This window comes from Ctenocephalides felis, unplaced genomic scaffold (genome assembly GCF_003426905.1).
Source record: "Ctenocephalides felis isolate EL2017-DRISC unplaced genomic scaffold, ASM342690v1 CF-g0.4_SCAFFOLD_03573, whole genome shotgun sequence".
Lineage (NCBI taxonomy): Eukaryota > Metazoa > Arthropoda > Insecta > Siphonaptera > Pulicidae > Ctenocephalides > Ctenocephalides felis.
The window spans coordinates 3,043,558-3,070,365 of record NW_020539727.1 but is presented as its reverse complement, the minus strand read 5'-3'; the positions used below and the strand labels follow the sequence as shown (position 1 = coordinate 3,070,365).

The 26,808-nt window shown below is 29.8% G+C and overlaps 2 protein-coding genes across 2 annotated transcripts in view; both read right to left on the bottom strand.

Moving 5' to 3' along the window:
* Positions 1 to 14,414: 14,414 nt before the first annotated feature.
* LOC113389302 (zinc finger protein 525-like) lies at positions 14,415 to 15,491 on the bottom strand. The gene has a single exon (XM_026626349.1). It carries the CDS (start codon positions 15,489 to 15,491, stop codon positions 14,415 to 14,417), a length of 1,077 nt encoding a protein of 358 aa, XP_026482134.1.
* A 3,556-nt stretch (positions 15,492 to 19,047) lies between these two features.
* LOC113389301 overlaps positions 19,048 to 26,808 on the bottom strand; it is a 96,612-nt gene continuing 88,851 nt past the window's right edge. The window contains exons 21-22 of the mRNA XM_026626348.1: positions 22,979 to 23,275; positions 19,048 to 19,387 (exon numbers count right to left, since the gene is read on the bottom strand). Coding sequence (XP_026482133.1) covers positions 19,274 to 19,387; positions 22,979 to 23,275 — 411 coding nt within the window. The 3' untranslated portion in view covers positions 19,048 to 19,273. The remainder of the gene's footprint in view (positions 19,388 to 22,978; positions 23,276 to 26,808) is intronic.

Genomic DNA, 26,808 nt, shown 5'->3' with positions numbered 1-26,808 from the left:
CTTATTCTAAAACATTTCTTATTCTAACATGCACTTATTCTAGACTATATAAAACTTATATATTACTTAACTATTCTAAACGATATAAAAGAAGAAAATTTTAATTTGTTTGTGAGATTTCAGTTGAAAATCGTAATGCTTAGGTTTAATCAAAAGCAACAACTTTATTTTCTAAATAAGCAGTTGAAAACTTTATTCTTTCTCAATTTCGGTTGATTTGGTCAATCATAATTTATTCAATATAATTTTGGTCAATATTCGGGAAATTCATGCAACTTGCCTCAAGGCTAAATGCTACTTTCAACTGTTTTTGTACCGTTTTTTATTGGGTCTCCAAAACCGCTGGACCAAAAATTTAATCAATACTTCATTCCATAGATACAAGTAAAATCGAGCACTCCGTTCTCTCAAAAACTGAATTGACATTTTTTGCACTTTTTGCCTCGTACCTCTGAAACTTTTCCCCATCAATAGGAATCGAACGTTTTATAAATCATTTAAATCGGTTAATCCTATAGGGCAGTGATCGGGGAACCGGGGTAAATTATCCTAAACGGGGTAAAAACGGATTTTTTTGAGGTAAAAAAAATGTATTCTGAATTAATATTGACTGTATTTGGCACGTAGTTGCCCGTATAGGGGTTATCTCCCATCGCCATGGGGTAATGTCAACTTAGACGAAAATAATTTGGGGAAATGATTAAAAAGGTTTCCCGACCGCTACTCTAATAAGGGAAGTTATTAAACTAGATGAAAGTTCCATACTTCTTTTAGAGCGTTGTTGTTTTATGAGCCGTGATTGCTATCGTAACCTAGTATTTTTTGAGAAGTTAAATCAGAGGCCAACCACTCTTTTTTTATATGCATACTAATATATTAGATTTGTATAACTAATACTACAAAAAATAATTTTTGCGTAATTTTCTATTTCAAATCTATACCTTCATGTAAAAATTCTATATCATACTGCTTGATATCGAGCTGGGCGAAATTGACATTGAACTCAGGACTAACTTGTGCTAACCCATGTTTTTTACCATTACACCACAACGGGCTTAATAACTTTTTCATGTGTAGAAATAGTTTATTGATATTAAAGAATGTTTAATAACTATTGCAGATTTAACAAATTGTGTAAATGTTATATTAAAAAAAAGAGTAATATTGTTAGAAGCATGCCTTCGTAAGGACCACATTATGTTTTTCAACTGCACGAATACGCCCTTGAGTCCAATTATCACGTGATCAATTTTTTTTTTAATTTCTGGAACACCACACCCCTCTCTTTGTGTTACATGGTGATATTCAAAATTATACTTTCCTCTCCACCGTCAAACATTTATTTAATGTGAAAAAATTGTAAAAATTTTTATTTATTTTTTGAAAATGTTTGGATTTTTTCAAAACAATCAGGTTAACAATAAATACACGTGATATTTTATTATACACCTTCCTCCGCCATGTAGTTTTTCGTGATTTTTTGACAACTTTTTAAATTTAATACCTAACTAATTTCCTAGCCAACTTGCCTTAAAACCAAAATTTCAATGTCAAGATAGTCTCATTAGGCGCTGTTTTGCATTACGCTCTAGATCAGTGATTCCCAAACTTATTTCACCTACCGCCCCCTTTTCAGAAAAAATGTTACTCAGCGCCCCCCCTTACAAACTTTCCGAAGGAAAAGTTTGTTTTCATCAAAAAGTCCGACTCGCTAATTTTATGTTTTCTCGACGTTTCAAGCCATTCTGAATCAAATGAGACCAACATTTGGAAAAAGCATGTGTATGTGTATGTGTGTGTGTGCGTGAACCGATTTTTTGCCGTAAATCGACTTTTTCTCAAAAACAACTGGACCGGTATGGTAATGATCAGCCGGACCGTTTTCTTGTAATAAAGTGTTTTTATTAATATAAGTAGTAGTAATTAATAAGTAGTAGTAATTTTTTAGACAATTTTTTTTTTGATGGTAGATACCACAGTCTTATAGCTCATACTAAAATATTACGGTCCTAGGACAAGTCGTTAAATTTTGAAAATTCGTCAAAGTTTGCAAAAATTAGTATCGTTTTTATGGCGTTTGTCAAAATTAGAACTTTCAAATGTTTGCTTAAAAGTGCATAACCCGATTTTAGAAATTTAGAAGCCAATCGATGTATTTCGATCATAATTTTAATGTGAGGGAAAAGGAATGACGGGGGGTGCGCTCGTACCTACGGTAAATTTGTTCGCAAAAAGTAATAAAGGGAGTCGCGTTAAAATTCAAGCAATAGTGGATTCAGACTCGGAAATTAATATATACAATATCAAAATAGCTATTCCAAAAATTACGCGTTAAATCTCAATCCAGGAGCCTTAAGCTTCACGGTGTTGGAATTTCAACGAAATTGAATAATTTTACAAATTTAGAAATATTTAATGAAGATGGTAAGTTTGCAACAAATCAAAAAATATAAATGCCTTTCTACTTAAGAAAATATCGAGTCTACTACCCGCGCAGCGAATCCAAATTGCTGAACTAAATCTTCCTAATGCATTAAAACTTTTGGATTCACACTTAAATATTCCGCGCGAAGCAGATATGTTGATAGATGTTGATACGTTTTTTGAAATTTTAGGTAACGAAAGAATTATACTAGGTCCCGATAAATCTATTTTACAAAACGCGGCATTCGGGTGGACAGTTACGGGTAGATATCAAAGAAATATAATTAATAGCACGACAAATAATGATCATATATTCTCCAATCTTACAGATTCTCTTACAAAAAATCTCTTAAAGAGTCCCTTACAAAATTTGGTAAAGTTACACGCTTTGAAAAGTTACACAAATTATCGACGGAAAGAAACATATAAACCATTCTTTTCATTAAACTTTTTGCGAAACAAGAATTGGCGGTGCATAGTTTTAAAACTGATTTACTTACTAATACACCTATTATGCAGATATGTTTGAATAACTTTAACTTAAATATTATCTTTATATAATTCAGTGTTAATTTTAATCATTTATTTATATATAATATTAATATTATAATATTTTTTTAGTTTTGTGCTTTAAACGCCCCTTACAACTAAGCATCGCCTCCTAAATACACCAAAGCCCATCACCGCCCCCCAGAATCGCCGCAGCGCCTCCAAGGGGGCGCTGGCGCCCACTTTGGGAACCACTGCTCTAGATTATAGTATCTAGATTGATAGAACGTATCCCCCGAAAAGTTGTTATTTAGTTTTGTACAGAATCCAGGTACAGATACAACCTTATAACATATATGCAGAATGATTCATATTTCATTTTTTGCACATAAAAAGTCTTGAATGGACGAATCAAGAACAAGTTTGATCAAATCAAGCTCAAGTCGGAAAAGATCATATTAAATTAAATGATACGTATTTAGATCTTCAACATTCATGAGTATTTGTATATCTAATAATATGTAATTAGTATCCATTGTATGTGACATCAAGTGTTCTGAATAAATACATATTCACTAAACATACAAATAATAGTAAAACAGACCATTAATTTTAATTTCCCGTAGAGTATGTAATAGTAATCGTCCAAAAATCAAAAATGAAAATTTTTGCATAATTTTACGTATCAAGACATTCTGAACATTTTGGCATACCATAGAAAAAATTGATGTATGCATGTAAGTATGTATGCATATATGCATGGATATTTTTTTTTTCGAGATCAACTGATTTAAATTAATCAAAAACATTTGATTATTATTGACCAGGAGACGTATTAGTTTTTGGCAAAGCCTTTTCGGAGATACAGTTTTTGAATAAAAACTTATCATCCAATTTGAATGATTCAAAAAATATTTTACATGTGCTGACAAAATGAAAACATTTTTACAAAGATTGGTTCGTAAGTTCCTAATCCAGTAGACAGGTAGACAGGTAAACAGGTGAATATGTGGACAAAGAAACGGATAGATAATTAAACGGGTAGAAAAGTAGAAAAACGGACATTTAGACAGGTAGATTGGTAGATCATATTAAAAAATTGCACTTTTTTATAAATAACTAGCAAACCCGACGAACTCCGTTTCGCCACCAGATGGTTTCGTGAGAAAGATGAAGAAATGTTTTGTTTATTTTAAATTTGAAAAGGAAAAATTTGATCAGGAAGGAAAGCCCGACTTATTTTTATATATAGAGAAGATAATCTATTTGCAATTATTTAAAACAATTATTGATTATTTTTATTACTCGAATTTTTAATTACGGTGCTTAAAGTTCCAGCAATTTGCATTAGGGCACGATGCCATGCACCATTAATTTTCTTAGCTATAAACCTTTCCAACGAATGCAAAATTGTCGAAATCGGTTCGTGCGTTTTGGAGTTATTTCGTCTGGAAGGAAAACCCGACTTATTTTTATATATATAGAAGATAAAAAAAACGGCGTAACCTGAATACAAAACCAATAAATGCAAGTCTGTAACGAGATGCATTTTAAATTTTTTAAATCAGTGCTGACAATTTTGAGAAAACCTGGCTTACATACACACACATACTTGGTCTCCACCAATTGATTCAGAACGACTTAAAACATCGAGGATAAAACATAACCATGGCCTAAAATGTAAAATTAGCAAGTCGGCGAAAGCATAAACTTCTTCAAAAAGTTAAAAAATATGTGAGCATGATTTTGCTCGTTTTGTAAATCCTATGAAGAAATATGAGATGAATTAAAGTATTTGTTATATTTTTTAAATTAAATTAAATTTGAAAACTATTCTATCCAAATTATTTAAGGTTCATGGCCTGCATCTTCAACATCTCTAGAAACTCATTTTATTCGTTCTAGAATTTATCATTTTTGTGCATTTTATAGCCAGTAAATATAAATGCTCAATTAATCTCACTTTTATCTATTGAAAAATGTAACTCATTTTTTAATAGAACGGTGATGAACAACTGATCAAATTTTCATGAAGGCAGGTCTAGCGGTTTCGGAGATCTAGTGAAAAAAGTAAAAAAAAAATGTCATTTGGCGGTCAAAAATGATCATTAGACATATGCACATCAAATTATCAGATATTTTATAAAGATTTTAACAATAAGTAAAAATTTTGTTTACATTCCTATGGGTTCCGTACCAATGTTTATCCGCTAGACGGCGACACGGCGCTTACGCGCTTCGATATTTCGTCTCTATGCAGTTAAAGCAGTACGATTGCTTTGACAAAAAGTTCGGAATTTCCAAAATATTTTTTCCAAAATATTTTTATTCCAAAATACATTTTTCTTCAAACAGTCTTTTTTTTCAAAAAAAAGTAAATTTTTGACAAAAATTTATAGTTTCTCAAAAATCTAATTTTTCAGAGTAATTTTTTTTCAAAAATGTTAATCTTTAAATAAAAAATAATTATTGGTACGGAAAGTTCCAGCAATTTGCCTTAAGTTAACACTAGTTCCAAAATAAAATCGTTTTAATAAGTAAAAATTCCATCCTAAACTAAAATTTCTTTTTGAAACATATAGTAACATAACCAAATACTAATAAAAACCTGAACTAATAGAAACTCGTGCAAAACTCGGAATGTAAAAAAGTGTATTTATATCATGTCCTGGTCAATTTATCGTACTGTGCAAAAAATGTTTGATTGTTCGAGCTTGGGAGTTTTGTCATCTGGTCATCTGTCCATGTTTCTAACAAAAAATTCCATCATCATTATTCTGTTATTTAAATATATAAATTGTCTCGACATTTTTTAAAACCTTAAAACCACAGCAGGCACGTGTAGGAAATTATCTGCTTAAATTTCAATCAAAGTTGGTAATCCGTTTTCGTGATTAAAAATGAAAAAGAGGATAAAGACAGATATTAAATTTCTGTTATCTCATGGTAGTTTTTTATACTCTAAAAAGACACTTCACTAAATAAACTGAAAACCCTTAACACTTCACTAAACCCTTTATTTTCAGACAAAAATTAAAATTCAAATTTTAGATTTTAAAATCAATTCTTAATTTTAAAATCGACATAAAGATTCAGAAAAAAATCATAATTGTGTCTTGGTAAACAACGTTGGGACACATTTTTCTACCAAAAACATTTATGGAAAAAAATATAACTTGTGGTGCATGGCATCGTGCTCCTTAAGGCCAATTGCTGGACTTCTCGTACCAAACATTACCGTTTTAAACAAAAAATGAAAACCAAAGAATATAGATTTATAAAAATTTAGCAAATAAAAACTTTTTGAAAATTTTAAATTTTTTTGATACAATCGCGCTGTGTTCCTGTTTTAGAAAACGAAACATCGAAACGCGTAAGCGCCGTGAAGCAGTTTACCGGATAAACATTGATACAAATCTCATTGAAATGTAAACACAGTTTGTTAATTAAAAATTTGTTTATTAATAAAATTTCTATGAAATAACTAATATTTTTATATCATTTTTGACAACCAAATGGATTTTTTTTTAATTTTTTTGTTGGATTTTCAAAACCGCTAAACTTGTCCTTCTAAAACTAATCCAAAAATCTAATCTTGTCAATACAAGTAAAATGTTTTTTGAATCATTCAAATTGGACACTCCTTTATCTCAAAAACTGAATTACAATTTTTGGCACTATTTGCTCCGTATCTTGGAAACGGCTAGACCTGCTTTTGCCAAAAACTAATCAGCACTTTTCTTTATAAATACGAATCGAATGTTTTGAATTATTCAAATCTCGGCTGCTAGTCTATTTAGCATCAAATACTTCGATTTTATCCAGTACATTTCATTGTACAGAAGAAATTTTATATTTCGTCAATAAATATCAGCAAAGTTAAAGGTTTTTGTTTTATGGATATAGGAAAAATGCATTTGATAGAAATTCAAAATAATGCTAGTTAAATTTAAAAAAAAAATCAGCATAACCTTATATATATACTGGACAAAATTGTTTGACACATTTTGTGTTATGTGATGTGATATATTGTAATTCAAATGTCCCGCCATTATTCTTAGTAATGTTGGCAATACTCTTCCACTTCTCAAACTATGTATCCGCCATCTTATATTTATGTTTAGGTTAAAACTCTTTAAAATAACTCTCTTCTTGCTGAACCGTGAACCAATGAACATTTAAAATAAACTGAGTAATTAAAAGGAAGCATTTTTATTCGACCAAATACACAATGAATATATTTCTGAAGCAAAAAGCAAAATCGCATTAGGAATATGTTTTGTAGTCAATCAACCAATCAACGATTTTTCTAAATGTTATCAAATATCAATTTTAGGAAGCAATTCTAATAGGAATTCAGAGTATAAAATGTTTTTGCAGATGTTCCGGATTTCTCGTTATTAAGTTTTAGCAAAATATTAGATTGAGAAAAGATGATATGAAATGAGAAATATTGATGAAATGAATATGCTCTGAGGGGATCGCAAACCTTGAAGAGTAAAATCATTTTCTCGCTCGTTTATCGATATTCATGGTGATTCAAATAAAATTTACGTGTCTAATGCAGAAAATCTAATTTCAAAAAAAGAACGCAAGCAATGGGATTTATTATTACTGCAAATTGTACATGTTCCGACTTTTTTTTCATTGAAGTTTAGCACGTAAATTGAAGGCTAGCAGCTTGATTGCAGCCACTTTTCCAATGTTCAGGCAAATTAAAACAAAATTAGTTGTGCTTCTCTGCATTATTCCAAAGTTCTATGTTGAAATAAATTTTAAAAAACTAGTGGTGCATGGCATTGTGCCTTAAGGCAAATTGCTGAAACGAAAATTCTATATCTTATAATCAAAATTGCATATGTCTAATGATTATTTTTTACCGCAATATGTCGTTTTTTATTGGGTCTCGAAAACTGCTAGACATGCCTTCTCAAAAATGTAATCAGTTCTTCGTTTTGTCAGTACAATTTAATTGTTTTTTGGATCATTCAAATTAGACGTTCCATTTTTCCAAAAACTTGATTACGAATTTTGCACTTTTTGTCCCATATTTTCGAAAAGGCTGGACCTGGCTTTTCCAAACACTAATCAACACGTATCCCCATTAACACGAATCGAATGTTTTTTGAATTATTAAAATCGATTGATCCGTGTTGCCGAAATCCTCGACAAAAATTTGTATCTGCACACGTATACAACTGCATGCATACACATACATACAAAAACGGCGCTTACGCGTTTCGAAATTTCGCCTCTGAAACAGACACGCAGCGCGATCGTTTTAAAAAAATTCTAAATTTTCAAAAAATATTTAAGAATTAAAAAAAATAATACTGTACGAGAAGTTTTAGCAATCTCAAGGCACAATGCCATGCGCCACTATTTAACTTCCCGTAGGGTAAAATATATAATAGTAATAGTCAAAAAATCGAAAATGAATTTTTTTTGCATATTTTAACTTTCTAAGGTTTCTGAACATTTTGGCATACATCAGGAAAAATTGATTGATGAATGTATGTAAGTATGTGAGCGTGTGCGTATGTACGTGTGCATAAAATTTTTTGTCCAAGTTTTCGGGAGCACGGATCAACCGATTTGAATGATTCAATAAGCATCCGATTCCTATTGATATAAAGATGTGCTGATTAGACAAGGGCAGGTCAAGCCGTTTCGGAAATACGAAGCAAAAAGTGCAGAAACTGGAAACTCGGTTTTAGGAAAGAATCGGGCATCCGATTAGAATGATTCAAAGAATATTTGGTTCATTTAACGGGTAGTCATGCTGATTAGTTCGCAAAAATTGAAAAAATAGCTATTAGAACAGATCACATAAATTGAAAATTCAAAATTTAGAAAAAAAATCTTTTTTTTTCTTTAAATATATAAAATTATTTGGATTTCAATTTCATCTCAAGCTAAGAAATTTTTTACATTTAAAATTTCTCGATTATTTCATTACAGTACAGAAAGTTCCAGCAATTCGCTTTAAGGCACAATGCCATACACCACTAGTTTAATATTGTTTAAGACCAATATGAGAAGAATTTTACTGAAAAATTAGTTAATTAACTACTTCCCTAAATTTCTTAGTACTCTAAATTTATTATATTAATTAATTAAAAGAAATAAAAAAAGAGTTACTTCGATTTATAAAAATGAATAATACAAAGCGTAATATTATCTCCAAGTCTTTATACAAGTTGAACTGAACCTATATAAAAATGTGAATTTATTATATTATTATGCAGATATTATGCATATGTACAAATATATACTTGCACAGATTATAATAAATATTCAAAAAAGTGTTAAAAATATGAATAAACCACAAAACATGTTTAATAAAATATACGATTCGAAGATAATTTTGCACTATGAAACGGTATTTATTATTATGACTCACATAATCACCTGTGATGGACACAATTATATATATATTACGTAAAACAATTAAAGAGAAAACATATATTGACTTAAGATATACTTATATATTTTGTGAATCCTTCAAATCGGACAATCAGTTTTCCTAAAAACCGCATTGCCGGTATCTCCGAAACGGCTGGACCTGCCTTTGCCAATAACTAATCAGCAAGAAATTAATTGGTATTTATAATCATCTTAAGATACAACATACCTTGTAAGATATTATTGTAATGAGATAAAAATTGTAAGTAAGAACAGAAAAGAATAATTTATAAATGTCCATAAACATAAGTTCATTGTTTTATGAAATTGGTTTATTTATTTATTTATTTTACAAGCCGTCGGAATAATAATATTATAATAAGGCTTAAGTCAATATTTTATAGATTTAATATAATATAATTAGTTAATTATTAATCTTTACAATACTTTTACAATATAATTATTTTATAACAAATTATTAATACTATCATTATCATTTTTATTATTATTATCAAGTATTTTTACAATATAAGTTTTTTCTTTTACATTAAGTATTTTGATGAAAGAAAGATTTTGTTTCACAATTTTTTAAGTGTTTTTAAATTATGAGTTTTTATTTAACTAATTATTAAGTATTTTAACAGTAACAGTCATATAATAATAGTAATTACAAAAAAAAGTCAAAATTTTGTTTCACAGTTATTATTATTATTATTATTATTATTAGTTTAGAAAAAACTAGATTTAATCTAATTTAACATCTAGTAACAATAATGAACAATAATATAAATTTAAATAAAAAGAGTACAAAATAAAGGATAGAATTTACATTAAAACGATATCCGTAGTATGTTGATTTAATATAAAATAAAAGCAAATAATAATAATAATAAAATTAATAAATAAAATAAATAAAATTTCTGAATAATAAAAATAATACAAGAAAAACATCTTGGTTATTGTAACAGAAAAATGTTAACTTTTTGAACACCCACTTTTTGGACACAGTCTTTCGACATGCCCTTTTGTATTTGACATTTAATAGCAAAATTTAAATAAAAATTCGATCACTCTCGTACTTAAAATACAATAAATAATGCAGTGCATGTAATAATATATTACGTAAAACAATTAAAAGCAATCATTTTCCGATTTTAAATTAAAATATAAGTCAAGTATATACAAAATTAGTTATGCAAATTATTTAGAAGTCTTTAATTGTTTACAAGATGGCGGACATATTTAGCGTATATTAAATTTTATAAACAACTGTCAACCTACCCCGCAAATATAAGAAAAATAATAAATAAATTTATATAATTTATGTAATTTAACACGTTTAATTTTATAATTTAACAGGTTGAGGATATACAAAATTTGAATAAACACTACTTTCAGACAAATAATTTAAATATTTATATAAGGTACTTACCACTTTCGTTAACACTCAGTATATTCTTATTTCGAGAACACGTCACAAATTTTCAAAGTCAACACTTTTGATATAAATAGTTCGCTAAGCATTTTTACACTAAATTACATTAAACATTCAGTTGAAAATCACTATTACTGTTTAAATTTTGAAAACAAGCCACTGTTTTACGTAATCGTTCGCAAATACGTCCGACGCCTTCGGTGGTTTGCACGTTACTGAATGAAATTGAACCGACGCCGCGAATGTCAGAACAACCGGTGTGAAGTTGGTGCCAGTACAATGGTCGAACTTCACGTCTAAGGGTTGTCATTTGTCAAATTTAAATTTTATTATTATTATTATTATTATTATGAATTTTATTATTATTATTTTTATTATTATTATTATATTGTCTAGGGTTTGCACGTTACTGAATGAAATTGAACCGACGCCGCGAAGGTCAGAACAACCGAAGTGAAGTTGGTGCCAGTACAATGGTCGAACTTCACATCTAAGGGTTGTCATTTATCAAATTTAAATTTTATTATTATTATTATTAATATTATTATTATTAATTTTATTATTATTATTATTATTATTATTATTATTATATTGTCTAGGGTTTGCACGTTACTGAATGAAATTGAACCGACGCCGCGAAGGTCAGAACAACCGAAGTGAAGTTGGTGCCAGTACAATGGTCGAACTTCACATCTAAGGGTTGTCATTTATCAAATTTAAATTTTATTATTATTATTATTAATATTATTATTAATTTTATTATTATTATTATTATTATTATTATTATATTGTCTAGGGTTTGCACGTTACTGAATGAAATTGAACCGACGCCGCGAATGTCAGAACAACCGGTGTGAAGTTGGTGCCAACACAATGGTCGAACTTCACGTCTAAGGGTTGTCATTTGTCAAATTTAAATTTTCTTTATATTTTGTTGAATAATTTTAGAATTAAAATAAAGTTTAAGTCCAACGTTATTATTATCCTAGACAATGTGATAATATGATAATTATTAACCCTAGATGATTATCTTCTATAATCTTCTATATATATAAAAATAATTCTATATATATAAAAATAAGTCGGGTTTTTTTACCGGGTTTACCAAAGAGCACTTCAATGAAACGGATAATTTGCAGATTCACTTTTATTTACTTAGAGAAGTTCAACTAAAAAACACTTTATTTTTGTAATCGAAATAAATTCATTACTGTTGTATAAGAAAATCATTTTTTTTCTTTTCAAATATAAAACAAACAAAAAATTTCTTCATCTTTCTCACGAAACCACCTGGTGGCGAAACGGAGTTCGTCGGGTTTGCTAGTATATTATTGAAATAAAACTTCTTCAGGCGCGTCTAGGGTGTGAATGGTTACAAATGCAACGGAAGTGCGTTACGGCCGAGTCGAGTGCTAATGATTCGTCATTCGCTCTCGATGATATCATTTCTATACGGGTCGATTGTGATTAGTCGTCGTTTATGTGAATAGAAATCTGTCGTTGTATGCATACCGGCGTCAACGTTGTATGCGTTCCGATATCAACAAGAAAATCGGCATAGATAAATAAACATTTTAAAGTTATATAGTAGTACAAATCTTGATTTGATATAAAATGCCTGAATCAGAAGAATATTTTACCCTGTCCCCCGTAAATAATTATAATGAAAATAATAAAACAAATATTTTAAAAACAAAATTTATTAAAGTAATTTCTATATTATTCGTAGTTTCTATAAATCTGTGAAGTTATTGAAATGGAAAATATTTTTTAGGCAAAACATATATTACAGCTGTTCAAAGAATGAGATTATATCGCCAGCAAAAAAGTAAAAAATTACCATCAGTCAATGAATGTATGTTCATTTTAATTACATGAAGTTCTTAATATTAGATGATGAGTGAAGTTGCACACAATTATTACATGAAGAGTGAAGTTGCGAAAACAATATTAGTTAATTTAGGCGTTGTTTAACATAATCCACTGTGTGAACGAATATTATAGAATTTATTAATCAGCAATTATTCATTTTTCTAATGAAGGTTAATTTCTAAATGCTAATTACAATGACCAACCGATCATGTCAGATTTGAAGTATGACTTTAATTACATTATTGCTTTCAAATATTATACATATTTTTAATGCCATTATAAATATATAATTTATAATTTATCATTATATAAATGTGTATAATGGTTGACACTAGTAAATGTGTGAATCACGAGTGTTACCACATTACTAATGAACTTTATTCAAAATTGTTATATGATGTATTTATTTTTACTTAAATGCCATCTTGTACAGTAGCAATTAAGTTTTACTTTAATCGCGTGTGAACCTTACGCGCACTCTTTTTTTTTTATCCCAGACAATGTGATAATATGATTATTATTAATCCTTCATTATTATAACGACTATTAAATTGGGCGTTTGGGCGTTATGTTTACAAAAAAATTGTTCATTTTTTTAAATTGAGATTTTGCAACCACTGAATCAGCCTTTCCAAAAATTTGAACAGTTCTTCGTTCAGTCAATACAAGTTATATGTTTTTTTAATTATTAAAATCGGACGCTCCGTTCTCTTAAAAACTGAGTTACCGTTTTTGGCACTTTTTGCGTGCCAAATGTTTTTTGAATTATTCAAATCGGCTGATCGGTGTTCCCGAAATCGTCGACGAAAATTTGTATCCGCACACACACACATACATTAATTTTTTCTGGTATGAGGTATCAAAATGTTCAGAAACCTTCAAAACGTGAAGAAATGTAAAAATTTTCAATTTCGATTTTTGGACTATTACAATAACTTACCCAACCGGAAGTTAATAATATATTTATTATCAACCCTTGATTATTATTATAACGATTATCATTATAACCAGGGCCGGTCCTATGCAAATGCGAAAAATGCAGGCGCCAACACGAGATTCGGATTTGAAATTTATAATATATCACCTATGTTTTTTTTAAAATAAATAATCCAAAATACTTAATAAATTGTAATAAACAATCTAACTTAACTGTGGATACGGAGACACAAAACCATATTTTGTTTACCGGTCTAAATAACTTTGCAAATAAGTAAATTATTCATCTGTTTATTGCTTTGTTTACTTATTAATTTACCGTATTAAGTTATTGTAATCGTTCAAAAATCGACTAGTGGTGTATGGAACTTCCCGTACCGTAACGAAATGTTCGAGGAATACTGAATGTTTTGAAATAGATTATTATAAATACTGTAAAATTGTCTAATATTCATAAGAATTATATAAACTGAATTGAAAAGTTAAAGTTATTTATTTAAAGTATATAACTGAGCGTTAGATCTTTAGTAAGAATTAAAAGTAAAATCTGAATTATTTTCGATATTCGATAAATTAATTATAAAATCTGAAAAATGTATCCGCCTGGAAAGTCAATATATTTAAAAGAAAAAATAATTTTTGTTTTGTATTACTACTTATATTATTTCGTAACTACCATTCCGCGAATGTAAAAACACTTCCACGTATGTAACAATTCACTTGTTTATGAATAAAAGCATATAATGAATGTTTACTGTATATTTTATACCATTTATACATTCTATTACATGCAAGAATATTTTATAACATGTGTCTAAATATTTAAATTCAATTTAGCAAATATGTTTATATTTCATTGATTTTCATCACGCTTCCGTCTATGAATTTCCATGTGCTTCTTCAAAGTGGTCGATCTATTAAATTTCTTATTGCATTTTTTACATTCATGAGGATGCGCTCTAGACATGTGTGTTTTCAGATTACTTAATTGTGTGAATTTGTTATTGCATATAGTGCATTCGTGGGGGCGCTCACCAATGTGAATTAGGTTGTGATTATTCAGAGTAGTTAATTGTATGAATGTCTTATTGCATATAATGCATTTATAGGGGCGCTCACCACTGTGAATTAGGTTGTGATTTTTCAGAGCACTTGAATGTCTGAATGTCTTATTGCATATAGTGCATTCGAAGGGGCGCTCGCCAATGTGAATTAGGTTGTGACTTTTCAGAGTACTTAAATGTCTGAATGTTTTATTGCATATAGTGCATTCGTGGGGGCGCTCGCCAATGTGAATGAGCATGTGAGTTTTTAGACTACTCGATCTTGTGAATGCCTTATTGCATATCTTGCATTTATGAGAGCGTACTCCACTGTGAATCAGCATGTGAATGTTCAGAGAACCTAGTCGTCCGAATGTCTTATTGCACACATTGCATTTGTGGGAGCGCTCATCACTGTGAATAAGAAGGTGATCTTTTAAATTACTTGAGCTTCTGAATGCTATATTACATATAGTGCATGCATGGGGTCTTAATCCACTATGAATCAGCATGTGAGTTTTCAGATGACTTTTTCGTTTGTAAGTCTTGAGACAGATGTCGCATTTGAAAGGACGTTCTTCGCTCTTACAAGGCATGTGATCAACCATATGCTCCTTTAAATGATCTGATTCTGCAAATGATCGATTACAAATGTCACATTCATAAGCTGATGTCCCAATTGACTCCTGTTTGACTTCTCCTTCTTCTTTAGTCACTTCGGTGTTCATGAATCTTTCTGAACACGTCTCATCGTCCTCAGAACACGATTCAAATTTAACAATTGCCTCAAGATCATCAATTTCGTGTTTAATGTCTTCTTCTGAATATTCTGGTAGTTCAATCTTAATTACCTGATCATTCATAGACATCAATGTTTCTTCCGACATTTTTAAATATTTTCTCTGTATTTTCGAATATTCAAATATACTCACTGAAGGTTTATGGAAACAGTGTGCTAAAGATAATCCAGTTTAATCAGTAATCTCTCTCAATATGTTAATGATTTCAACTGTATATTCAATTATCATTTGACATTTGAAGCATTGGAGCCTGCTAGATGCCTACTAGACAATATCAGAATATGATTAGATGATTAGAATGATATAATCATAGAGATGGCATAGATGTATGTTTGACTTTGTGTCTATATCCTTGGTCGTGTATGCATTCATAAACCATATATCTTTTAATACGTTTTCAATGTTGGTCTCATTCATCGATTCAGAATGAATTGAAACTTCTAGAAACATAAAATTGGAAAATCGGATTTTCTGTCGAAAAAATAGACTTCTCTTTCGTTACTAGGTGTGAGTGCAGTGTTGGATTATCCCATAGACCCGTGCCTAGGGCGGCACAATTTGCGGGGCGGCAAATTTTTCAGAATGTCAAAATTTTAAATCCGAAAAATTGTCACGGCGATTTATTTTAAGGATTGCTTCTGATCTATATAATTTTCTATGAAATATAATGTTATTTGTTTTCTATATCAAACTTATTCGAGGGCGCCTCATTAATATTATTATTGGTGTATCATATTTGAAATAAAAATTATCAAATAGATAAGCTTTTTTGGAGAAATATTGAAGCTATGTTCATTTTTTAACTTCCCGTAGGGTAAGTTATAGTAATCGCAAAAAAATCGAAAATGAAAATTTTTATATATCTTTACGTTTCAGAGGTTTCTGAACATTTTGGCATACCTTAGAAAAAATGGATGTATGTGTGTGTGTGTGTGTGTGTGTATGTGTGTGTGTATGTATGTATGTATGTGTGTGTATGTATGTGCGGATACAAATTTTCGTCGACGATTTCGGGAACACGGATCAACCGATTTGAATAATTCAAAAAACATTCGATTCGTATTGATAAGAAGACGTGCTGATTAGTTTTTGGCGAGGGCAGGTCTAGCCGTTCCGGAGATACGGGGCAAAAAGTGCCGAGAACGGTAACTCAGTTTTTAAGCGAACGGAGCGTCCGATTTTAATAATTCAAAAAACATGCAACTTGTATTGATAAGATAAAGAATTGATCAAATTTTCATAAAGGCAGGTCTAGCGGTTTCGGAGATCTAACGAAAAAAGTAAAAAAAAATGCCATTTGGCGGTCAAAAATGATCATTAGACATATGCACATCAAATTTTCAGATATTTTATAGAGATTTTAATAATAAGTATAAATTTTGTTTATTTTCCTATGGGTTCCGTACCAATGTTTACCCGTTAGACAGCGACGCCGCGCTTACGCGCTTTATATTTTGTCTCTATGCAGTTAAAGCAGTACGATTGCTTTGAAAAACAAGTTTAGATCTTCCAAAATATGTCAAAATAAAGAAAACATTTTTTTTTTCAAAAAAAAAAAAAAAATTAAAAAAAAAATTAAAAAAAAAATTTTTTTTTCAAAAAAAAGTAATTTTTTGTCCAATTTATAGTTTTTTAAAAATCTTATTATTTTGAAGTAAATTTTTTTCAAAAATGTTAATCGTTTTTAAAAAAAATAATAATTTTTGGTACGGGAAGTTCCAGCAATTTGCCTTAAGGCACGATGCCCTAATTGCCTTAAGACAGAATTCCACTTACAGCTAGTTGTAACTTTGTTGAGGTGAATCTTACATGCAAAACGCTTTAAAATGGTTTGTCTTGTTTTATTTCGGAAATTAACACATAAATATATTAATTGTTATTTTGTGATAATTGAATTATTTCTTGGTTCGTATATAATTTTGTTGTTCTTTAAAATGAATTCTATAAGATAAAACTGAATCTAAACTAAAATATCTGACAATTTTGTGTGCTCAGGTTCATTGATCATTTCAGACCACCAATTGACATTTCCTCCACGGGTAAGTTCGAAAAATGAATCGTAAATGCAATTGTTTATAAATATTTACGTTTCAAAAACTTCTTAACATTTTGGCATATCTTGAGAAAAATAGATGTATGCATGTGTATTTGCGGTTACATTTTTTGTCAACGCTTTTGAGACGAATCAACCGCGATTGAATGATTCAATTGTCAGGAAGACGTGCTGATTAGTTTTTGGTAATAATAGGTTTATCCATTCGGAATATTTGATTTTTATTGATAAGAAGACGTGCTGAGTAGTTTTTGGCAGAAGTAGGCCTAGCCGTTTCGGAGATTCGGAGTGCAAAAAAAAGCAATTAAGATTGTGAGAGAACGGAGCATCCAATTTAAAAGATTCAGAAAACACTCAAAAACAAGAACTGATTAAGTTTTTGCAAAGGCATTTCCAGCGGTTTTCGAGATCCAGATTTTTTTTTCCAAAAATGACATTTGGTGATCAAAAAACAGATATTTAACTACCCGTAGGGTAAGTTATAGTGATCGCAAAAAATCGAAAATGAAAATTTTTATGCATCTTTACGTTTCAAATCTGATTTCTGAATATTTTGTCATACCTTACAATTATCAAAAATGGATGTATGTGTGTGTGCGGATACAAATTTTCGTCGACGATTTCGGGAACACCGATCAACCGATTTGAATAATTCAAAAAACATTTTACTTGTATTAACAAGATGAAGAAATTATTCAATTTTTGGGAAGGCAGGTCCACCGGTTATGGACTCAATAAAAATAAGTTAAAAAATGTCATTTGGCGGTCAAATATGTTTACTGGACTTATGTACATCAAATTATCAGATGTTTTATAGGCATTTCAATAATGTGTAAACATTTTGTGTAATTTTTTTTTGGGTTCCGTACCAAGATTTTTAATTACGGCCTTAAGGCACGATGGCATGCACCCCACTAGTTTGTGATTTGAACCAACTAATATAAATGTGTATCACCCACTTTCAAGAAATTTTAAAATATTAATAATTAAAAAATAATATCCAAAAATTTTAGTTTACATAAATCAGTATTTTGAAGAAAGGATATTTTTTCAATTTTCAAAATTTTTAAATGTTTTCAAAATCTTCATAAATATTCAAAAAGATTTAAAATTCGCAATACAAATCTAATTTTTCTATTTTGGCACGATGCAATGCACCACTAGTGTTTTTACTATCAGGTGTATCACTTTGCAAGTAATCCTGGTCGAGTAAACCTTAGAACTTTAGGTTTTCCTTGTAAAAGTAATTAAAAGCTACAAGGAATGATATCTAATTGAAAACCAATGAATACTCACAAAACAGGGTTTTATTAAAAATAACATATATAAACTTATGAAAGTTTCTTATATTACATATATATATATATATATATATATATATATATATATATATATATATATATTATATATATATATATATATATATATATACTCTTAAATAAAGATATTTTATTTCATTTAAATAAATGCTTATAAGTATAAAATTTTCTTAAAATTAACTTAAACAAATAAATTTTAAATATCTCGATTCATTTTAATTATATAATACTAATATACGACCAGATGTCACCTAAGTATAAAAATATTTTAATTTTATTCTGTAAAGTAACAAAGCTATATTTTTAAAATTTCATAATTTCATTTTGTAATAATTGAATTCATGTGTGTAGCTAGAGAGAGCAGTTAGCATAAAAAAATCATCCTTACCTATCCATGATTAAATATCCAACATTAAATGTAGTGTTTCATATTACTAAAGTAAAAAAATCTCATAACAAATATTAATTCATCACAAATAATTGTCAATTTTAAAAAATTACGGATTGGTATTTGTCCTTTGTACAATGGATTTGATTATGTTTGCACACTCTAACTCATCTAGACCCTGTAATATATCGATCAAAGTCTGGTAGCTCAGGTGACCAGTGTTCTGAAAAAATAATAATAATTAATAAACCAAAAATTCTTAGGATTATCAAAATTAACAGTATTTATTATTGAGATATATTATAACAATATTAAGAATTAATTACTAATTAACTTCCCGAAGAAATTGATTTTTTCGACAGAAAATCTGATTCGCTAATTTCATGTTTTCTCGGAGATTCAAATCATTCTGAATAATTTAATTTGATATCAAAATTAGAAAAGTACGTATTGTAATATATGTGTATTACAATGTATTAAATTCGCTTAGGCACATATCATTTTCAGATACTCGGGATCGAAATAAGATACTTTGCTGAAGAAACCATATCTCTAAAATGAATTTTGATGTCCTGTGCATTGACCCAAAAATCAGGATTAAAATTTGAAACTAGTGGGGTGGGTGGCATCGTGCCTTAAGGCAAATTGCTGGAACTTCCCGTACCGTAACGAAATGTTCGAGGAATACTGAATGTTTTCAAATAGATTATTATAAATATTGTAACATTGTCTAATATTTATAATAGGTATATAAACTGAATTGCAAATTTAAAATTATTTGTTTAAGTTATATTAGAACTTTAGTCAGAATAAAAATATAATTTTAATTATTTTCGATATACAAGAAAAAAAAAAAAGATTATAAGAAATTTTTTTTTCCAATATCTATTATTTTGTTAGGACAAGCAGAAAGTTCTTTGAATCATTTAAATCGGACGCTTAGTTCTCTCAAAAACTGCCATTTTTTACATATGTAGCTCCATATCTTCGAAATGGCTGGGCCTGCCTTTACCAAAAACTAATAAACACTTCTCCCAATCATTACTAATTGAATGTTTTTTAGATCATTCAAATCGGATACTCCGTTCTCTCAAAAAGTCGATTTCTATTTTCTGCACTCTTTGCTCCTTATCTCCGAAACGGTTGGACCTGCCTTCGCCAAAAACTATTCAGCTCTTTTCCCTATCAATAGGAATCGAATGTTTTTTGAACCATTCAAATCGGTTGATCCGTGCGCCCGAAAACGTGACTGGAAATTTGTATCCATACATACACACACAAACATACATACACATCCATTTTTTCTGAGGAATGCCAAAACCTTCAAAAACCTTCAAAACGTCGAGAAATGTAAAAAATTTCAATTTCGATTTTCGGCACATTACAATAACTTACCCTACGTGAAGTTAAAAATCCATTTTGACCCATTCAGAGTGCCCCAATCGGGTCCAAATGAATGACCGACCCCCAATAACTTTGGAGGGCCGATCCACCCTTGACGTGGTTTACCCCTGGCGATTTCTCAAAATTCAACCCTTATATTTGCGTCAACGCACGAGACATCAAAATTTATTTTAGAGATATGGTTTTTTTAGCAGAGTATCTTATTTTAATCCCCAGAATCCCAAAATCATATGTGCCTAAATGACCATTAAATCGACTCGCAATAATGTGTATATAAGCCAAAGTTTGACCACGTTTTGCGAAAAGATCGACCCAGCCGTTTCTTTAGAATTAACAAAAAAATGTAAATTTTTTCGCAAAACCTTCTAAATTGATTTGGAAAATTTGAAATCCGCACCAATTAGTTTTTCGATTTCTCGTAATTAATGGCCGTTTTGTGGCGATTTTTTATAAAACATTGTATGATGACAAAATTTATAATAATAAATGAACATCTTCTGTAATGAAATTCTTCTGTAATGATATATTCTGTATGTAAATATACTCCTCCTAAACGATTACTTGGAGTTTGATAAATCTTTCTGAAGTTTGTTAAGGGATTTTTCAGGATGCATGTGATTATAAAAATATAGTCAAATTGTAGAAATAAATATAAAAATTGCAAAAAAACAACATATCATTGTTTGGCATTGATACATGCAAACTGTCATCTGCCAAAAATGACGATTCACTTGAAATTTAAATATCGTTTCGTTTAACCCTCCGTCGGTCGGCGTGGTCTGGCCAGACTTTTTTCGACTTCAATTAAAAAAATAAAATACTTCTAGTAATCCTAGACTTGAAATTTCTTGACTTTTCCTAAAATTTCATTAGCTGTCGATCAATGAAAAAATCAGGACGAAAAAATGTACAGAAGGATAATTATAAGGATATTAACTTTTTTATACTTCAAACGGTCGGAAAGGTCTGTCTAGACCACCCATACATTTTGTATGAAATGTACGCTTTTTGATAAATGTAAACCAGTATTTTGTCTTTTTTCATGGTATTTTCTATTCAAACTGCGTTGTATATATTCTTTGCTATGTGTTGTAACATGAATGTTAGTATTTTCATGACGAGAGTTCCTTGAAAACCTACCAAACTTATTTGTAATCGCAAACACTGAAAATCGGATGAGTAATGCACACATTATCAAAAATTTTTCTACCCTATAGCAAAATTATATTTTCACTGAGTTTTACAGCTCATTTCAAAGGCGACGCACCTCATTTCGTTTTCATTTGAATTTCACATTCATTTCAAAGGCGCCGAAAAAGAATAAATATTGTTTTTCATTGATATAAAACAGAAAAATTAACAAAAAAAAGCAACGATTTTTTATATTTTTTTATTTTTTTTATATAATATAATATGTAATGTTTTTATTATAAGCAAGCTCAACACATGCAAAAGACGGTAAGAAAAAGAAAAAATCAAAACTATAAATATTTACTACTAATAACCGTTAATATATATATAAATGCATGTAAAATGAATGGTGGTCCAGCCAGACCTTTACGACCGTTCGAAGGTGAAAAAATATCCGACCGACGGAGGGTTAAGCGAGCCTAGACAATATTTGCATAAAATATCCATATTCATGATTATAAATAAGAAAAAAGCAATATCTACAATATTATTGCCAAAAACAAACTGAGATGTGCCAAAAATTAAAACAATTAATATATTATATAATTTCATCTTTGAATAAATAACGCAATAAGTTCAAAATTGCATATACATTATTTTTTGTCGCATTTTCGTTCACTTTACTAAATTATTTAACAATACGAAAAAATATTTTTACTTATTAAAAATGATTTAAAATTTTGTTTCATGTGTCTAAAATTCATTTGCTTGGCATTGGACATGGATTTATTTAGCAAGTTGGTCTTAGATTGAAGAGTGCTCATATGAACTAGATTTTACAAATTAATTCACCTGAGATTTTAACATAAACAATAATGTTTATTAAATTATTAGTAAAAAATGTACTTTAGAAATTATAATTGCCAAAAAGCAACTAATATAGCGTACAAAACTATGAAAGTTATAGACTAAATTATTGAAGCAATTATGTTGTGTAAAATCAAGTGTGATATTGTTCTTTTACCGCAGGTACTATATATATCTATATATTTTTTTTGAATTTCTTATACTGCTTAAGACGATAAATGAATCCCAAAGGCAGGACATCAAATAGGATATCAAAAAGTATAGGATAGCAAATTAAAAAAATTGAAACTCTTGAATTGTAGACGTGAGTATAAGACAATGTCTGCTGGGCCATCTAGTATATATATATATATATATACATATATATATACATATATATATATATATATAATATTCTAATAATATTACTTGCCTCTATATGTCCCAGTAGGATTCTAGTTGGACTTTGCGATTCTTTGTCGACGAAGTTCATAAGTGTTGTAAATCCGAGCATTTCTGCCACATTTATCCAATTTTCCGATTTGTCCAAAATTTTTGACAATTGAATCACAGTGTCCTCGTCGAAGGAGCACACGTCGTTGTGTTCGATTTTTATTTGGGCAAACTCTTGGTCCAAGGCGTCGTGGAAGATCTCGGCATTTGCGGAAACTCTTGCAGACTCGGAACTTTGTTCTCGGTTCTTGGTATATTTTTTTAATAACTCTAGAATCTGAAATCAAATAATATTAATATTAAGACACAAAGCATTAATAATACTAGTTGGTATTAGTATTTTTCCTTGAGGCTACCCGATAAGTGTAAATAATCGACTAATTCAATAAAAAAATAATTAATTTATGAGTGATTAAAAGTATTCCGAGTGGATTTATTACACATAATTGAAAGCTAACAAACACGTTGACTCGGGGTATTTTCTAAAAGCAAATAATCAAAAATCAAATCAAATCAAAAATTTCCGTAGGACTTTAATGGTTTCGTATGTTCATTAAGACCAAGTACTCTATCGTTATACCAAGTTAATCGTCTAATTTTAATTTTAGAAAACGTGAAAAAAACTACACGTTTTCTCAAACTTTGATTAATTTTTAAAAATAAACTACTTGTCATAATGTTTCAGTAAGTTCTATACGACCATGATATATAACGCCAAGAAAAGTTCCATAAAAATCGGCTTATATTTTTTTCAACAGTTAATTACAAGAAAACGGCTCGGTAGATTTTCACCTAAAACTAATCAGTATCATTCCCAACTAATATCTTTCGAACAGTTTTTGATTTTTTAAAATCGATTCGGTAGTATGAAAATGTGGACGGAAAGTTTAACACTTTTTTCCAAATTACAAAGAAACGGCAATCCTCATCAAGATACATAAAATTTCTGAAATCAGTACAGTGCTGAGCAAGCGTCGATGAAAGGTCTAATTTAAGCCTAACAAATGCCTAAAAAACGATAATAATTTTTGCAAACTTTGACGAATTTTTAAAGTTAAACGAGCTGTCGTACGGCCATAAAATTTTAGTATTGTCTATAAGACTACGGTATCTACCGTCAAAAAAAAATCATAAAAATCGTCGGAAAAAATTTAACACTTCATTACAAGAAAACGGCCGGCCGATCTTTACCAAAAATTAATCATCAGCACGATTCCCAACCAATATCTTACGAACAGTTTTTGAATTTTCAAAATCGATTCAGAATTGCGGGCTAAAACGTGGACGAAAAAATTTTCACTTTTCTGCTATGGTGTCAATAAATTTTACATGAAAAAAAAAACAAGTGCATGTCAGATTGAATTTTACGGTTTATTAAAATTGCATGAAAAGCTTACAAAAGTGTACAGATAATTAAATAATTGCTTACAAAAAACCATACATAATCGAGATTCTAATGTGCGTTTGTGGAATCAAAAAAATATCTTACATTTCAATCAAGATATAGAAGCGAATATGGAATCGGACAGTAGACAGGAAGTAATATCATCTAGTAATAATGCATCTACAAGCCTCACTCAACCACATTCTGATGTCAAGAAACCTCCTAATTCATGGCAAGTAGTCAATTTCAAAAAAAGAAAAACTTCATTTGAACCATTAGGAATAGATGTCAAAATTCAAAACAGATTTTGCCCTTTCAACAATAGACACAGCTAATGACGACAACTTAGTAAACCGGCCCCAGTCAGTAGCCCCCTCCAATATTTATTTACGGAGTTGACGATATTAATGATTGTCTAATCAATTAAATGAAATAATTCCGCATGATCAATATTTCCTGAGAAGTTTGGCTAACAATACATTTAAAATTCTATGTAATTCTGTCGACCATTTTCAAACTTTATCCAGACATCTAAAAGAAACTAATGCCGTATATCATACATATCAATTAAAAGAAGAGAAGGCTTATAGGGTTCTTAGAAATGTACACTTTTCGACAAGCACAGATGCAATTAAATTAGAACTATTAAAACAGGGTCATGTCGTACGTAATATCCTAAATATTAGACATAGAATAACAAAGAACCTCTTAAATGTTTTTTGTTGATCTGGAACCAAATAGAAATAATAAAAATATTTATAAACATTATAAATTATTCAACTGCATAATACGCGTCGAACCACCGAGAAAGTCCAACAACATTATACAATGCACTCGCTGTCAACTCTTTAATCACACCAAAAAATACTGCAATAGACCATTTGCTTGCCTAAAATGCGGTGACAATCATAATACTAACGCTTGTACCAAAGATCCGAATGCTCCGGCATGTTGTTATTTTTGCGACGGTGCTCATCCAGCTAATTATCGCGGTTGCTCATACTTCCAAAAAATAAAGAACAAAGAAACAAAACTCCAGTAAATCAATCAGTCATAAATCCAAATCCAAATAACCAAAATTTAATAATTCTAATAATTCTAATTCTAATAATAAAATAAACAACATTTCTCCGGCCTTAAATCCAACAATTCAAAATTCATCCTATGCAGACATTGCAAAAAACAATTACTCTGCTTCTAATCATTCACCTTGAAATCCGGATTCTGATTCTCTAGCAACACTTATTTTAGAATTTAAAAATATCTTCAATCAGCTTTTGCAACAGAACACCATAATAATAAATATGTTATCCACGTTAGTCAACAACAAAAGCAATGGCAAAAATAATTAAAATTGCTGAATGGAATGCCAACGGTTTAATACCTCACAAAAATGAAGTAGAATGTTTTTTAAAGTTAAACTTAATAGATATCTTATTAATCTCAGAAACTCACTTCACTGAAAAAAACTACTTTAAAATTTATAACTACACTACTTATAATTCAAATCACCCAAGTGGCAGGGCTCGCGGCGGTTCGGCTATATTAATCAAAAATAATATAAAGCATTTTGTTCTACCAAATATTTCTGATGATTTTCTACAAGCAACTCAAATTTCTGTTGAAACAAATTTATATAATTTTTGTGTTTCTGCTGTTTATTGTCCACCAAGATTCAAAATTTCTTGTGCTCAGTTTTCTTCATTTTTCTCTCAATTAGGTATAAATTTATCATTGGTGGTGACTTTAATTGTAAACATATTGCCTGGGGTTCTAGACTGACTACAGCCAAAGGAAAGATTCTTCATGCAGCCATAGGGCAAAATAACCTCTCCTTTGTTTCAACTTGCAGTCCAACTTATTGGCCTTCTGACCCTACTAAAGTTCCAGACCTTTTAGATTTTTTTATTGTGAAAGGTATTGATCTTTCAAATCTCAATGTTGAATCTAGTTACGATCTCTCTTCAGATCATTCTCCAATACTTGTGACGTTTAGCACATTTCCTACTCCAGTTATCAACAATCATATTCTACACAACAATCTTTCTAACTGGATTCAATTCAAATCCATACTTGATTCAAAATTATTTCCAAAATCTAGGCCTACAAGCGTTATTGATATAGAAAATAATATAGATTATTTTTCTGAGATTGTACGTGAAACAACCAAGCAGATCACCCCGAACATTATTCCAAGAAATGATAATCTAATAATTCCGCAAGAGATTAAGAAGCTAATTGCACAGAAACGAAGAGCAAGACGTACCTGGCAACATTCTCATCTACCAACGGAGGATAAGACATCGCTCAATCATCTCAATAACACGCTGAGGAAAAAAATGAAAGAATGGAAGAATTGTACATTCAGGTCGTATATATTGCAGCTAAATAGATACGATAATTCATATGGAAACAATCAGAAACAA